The sequence below is a fragment of the Ailuropoda melanoleuca genome, unplaced genomic scaffold (genome assembly GCF_002007445.2).
Source record: "Ailuropoda melanoleuca isolate Jingjing unplaced genomic scaffold, ASM200744v2 unplaced-scaffold71938, whole genome shotgun sequence".
Classification (NCBI taxonomy): Eukaryota; Metazoa; Chordata; class Mammalia; order Carnivora; family Ursidae; genus Ailuropoda; species Ailuropoda melanoleuca.
In genome coordinates this window covers 1-2,469 of record NW_023247101.1, presented here as the reverse complement: position 1 = coordinate 2,469, position 2,469 = coordinate 1, and the positions used below count along the sequence as shown (strand labels likewise).

Here is a 2,469-nt window from a genome sequence, read left to right as displayed (position 1 = left end):
CCCCGGTCAGTCCACCAGAGAGATTCCTAGGGATGGGCTCGTCCACCCCTGGAGGGTGATGCCCAAGCCTTCTCCCCAGACTGGATCCCTTGATGTGTCCAGTAGCTGCGCTGAGTGTTACCCCAGGAAAGTCTTGGATCTTGGCTCTGGTCCTATCTCTGGGACTAGGAGGTTCCCAGGGGCTGGACGGATTACCCCTTCCTTTCACCGGCACCCTGAACACCCTCTCCCAGTACTGCTTGGAAAGTGACCCATTTCTACCACTGCCACAGGGGCCTGGCAGGAAACGGGCTCAGAAATCCCCAGCCTATGGCCTAGCCTCCCCAAGTTGCCTTGGATGAGCAGACCACAGCCTGAGGGGGCAGGTCCTCTGGTTCAGGCCTCCTGCCTCCCGATCCCGCCCTGGGCCCCCAGCTGTCCTCCCCCAGGGGCCGGTGGCTGAGTTGGGTGGGGGCATCTGGGCCCTTTCCTTTCAGCTGCATCTGTGCACCACGGCCCGTGAGATGCGTGTGCAGGGCATCGGCACAGGCATGTGCATGTGGGGGTTGGGTTTATTCTCAGGGAGCTGGTCAGCCCCTAGCTGGAATAAGGGAGGCCTCCAAGGAATGATGACCTAGCCTCTCCCTGGCCTCTCATTAACTGTTTGCCCTGTTCCTTATCTGGGAAGACCTGGCTTGACAGACAACTTCCCAGCCTCAGGGTCCCCGCACCCCTCCTAAACAGGGCCCGGCCGGGTTCCCAGCACACAAGAATGACAGAGTGAGTGAGTGGGGGCTCTGGAACCTGGGAGAGCGGTCCACTCACCAGCTTGGGCAGGAGAAGTCCCTCCTGTTGACCTCTGGGCCCTGTGTTCATTCTCTGCCCCTGGTGTCTGGCCACCCCTTTGGACAAGCCTCCTGCCTTTATCTGCCTGCCCTTGGCCTGGCCCCCACCCAGTGACTTCCTGTCCCCGCCCCCACAACAAGCTTTTCCATGACATGGCCTTTGGGGAGGGCGGGGGACCAAGGAAACCAGGAAGGCAGGAAAGAGGCAAGACACAGGTCTGGACCACAGAGGGGTAGGGAGACTGGGGGTGCCAGTCTCGCTGCCCAGAGGTCTGTATCACGCATACCCCACCCAGGCAGGCCTGCCACAGACAGGCTGTCTGGAGGCCGCCGGAGAAGCCTGCCTTCGTCCTCAAGCCCTGAAGCAATGAAGGCAGGGCTGGAGGTGGGTTTCTGCCCTGAACAGCACGCCGGCCCATGGACGCTGTGTGGCCATCTCCCCTGCAAGTGGGGCTTTTGCCAGTGGTGGGACCAACCTGTCACTCCCTCTTACAGCCGCCTACACACTGATTTCCGGTGGGTTCCCTGACAGTACAAACGCGTGGTGGGGGCGGGGGAGGTGGGTGACTGCAGAGGCCATCTCTTGAGACCCAGAGCCCTAGGTCCAGCCCAGGGGCCCATCTGACAGAGCCAGGAGCTGCGGCCCCCAGCTGTGCCCTCCTAAATCTGATACCGAGCCTGGACTCTAGGGAAAGCCCAGGGCAGGACCAGGAACGCCTGTTCTGCCGAGGATAAGGCGAGGTTCTGACCAGGCCCCTCAACTCCCTTCGTCTCCATGGGGGCCCTGCAGCCTGGGGACTGGGGCTACCCCTCAAGCCCAGGTCCCAGGCAGGACAGCACTCGCGTGCCCCCCAGCTAACCAGGCACGGCTTCATTTTCCCGAACTTTATTTTATAAAATGTATAGAGTAAGTTACAGTGGTAACACCCTTTTTCATTAAAATAAGTTAGGACATCGCTGTAAGCAAGGCCGCGAGGCAGGAAGAGGCTGGCTGGCAGCAAGAGCAGCGAGGCTCAGGGCGGCCGCTAGCTCGTGCAGGCCACTTCCTCCTCGTCGCTGCCGTCAGGCGCCGCGTCAGTCCCAAAGTAGCGGTCACCGAAGTTACCTGGGGAAAGAGGCAGACCCTTGCGGTGAGGACTCAGGCCCCCAGGCCCTGGTGCGCCACCGACCGGCCCGGGCAGGCTCACCGATGCCGGGGATGATGCGGAACAGGTCATTGACGCGCTTGTCCACCGCCGTGGTGATGATTCTCACTCGTGGGAACGCGTAGGCCACCGAGTGAACACCCATCTCCGCCATGAGCAGCGACAGCAGGAAGATCTTGTCTTCCGGAACGTCATGGTCCTGCACAGGAAGGGGCCGGTGAACTCCGACCCGGCCCTGCCCCGCGCAGCCCCCCGCGCCCACTCACCAGGAGCACACGCACAGCCATCATGGCTGCCGCGCCGGTGGACACGGTGCAGTCCATCAGGATCACGTGGTCGTCACTAATGTCCTTGGGCAGCCGCAGATAGTGGAGCTGCGAGGGGCCACAGTCAGAGCCCGCCCGAACCTACGGTTGCCCTTCGGGCTCCCGGCCCCGCTGTCCCTTCCCCCCCCAGCCCCTCAGCCCCTGCCCGCTAGGCTCCCGCCCCCACACCTTGGG

At 62.6% G+C, this 2,469-nt stretch overlaps 1 protein-coding gene across 1 annotated transcript; it reads right to left on the bottom strand.

Moving 5' to 3' along the window:
• Window positions 1–1,694: 1,694 nt before the first annotated feature.
• Window positions 1,695–2,388, bottom strand: LOC117800535 (uridine-cytidine kinase-like 1). The gene is made up of 3 exons (XM_034653086.1): window positions 2,236–2,388; window positions 2,012–2,168; window positions 1,695–1,929 (listed from the first exon to the last, which is right to left on the bottom strand). Exons 1-3 carry the CDS (start codon window positions 2,290–2,292, stop codon window positions 1,850–1,852), a joined length of 294 nt encoding a protein of 97 aa, XP_034508977.1. The 5' UTR covers window positions 2,293–2,388; the 3' UTR covers window positions 1,695–1,849.
• Window positions 2,389–2,469: the final 81 nt, after the last annotated feature.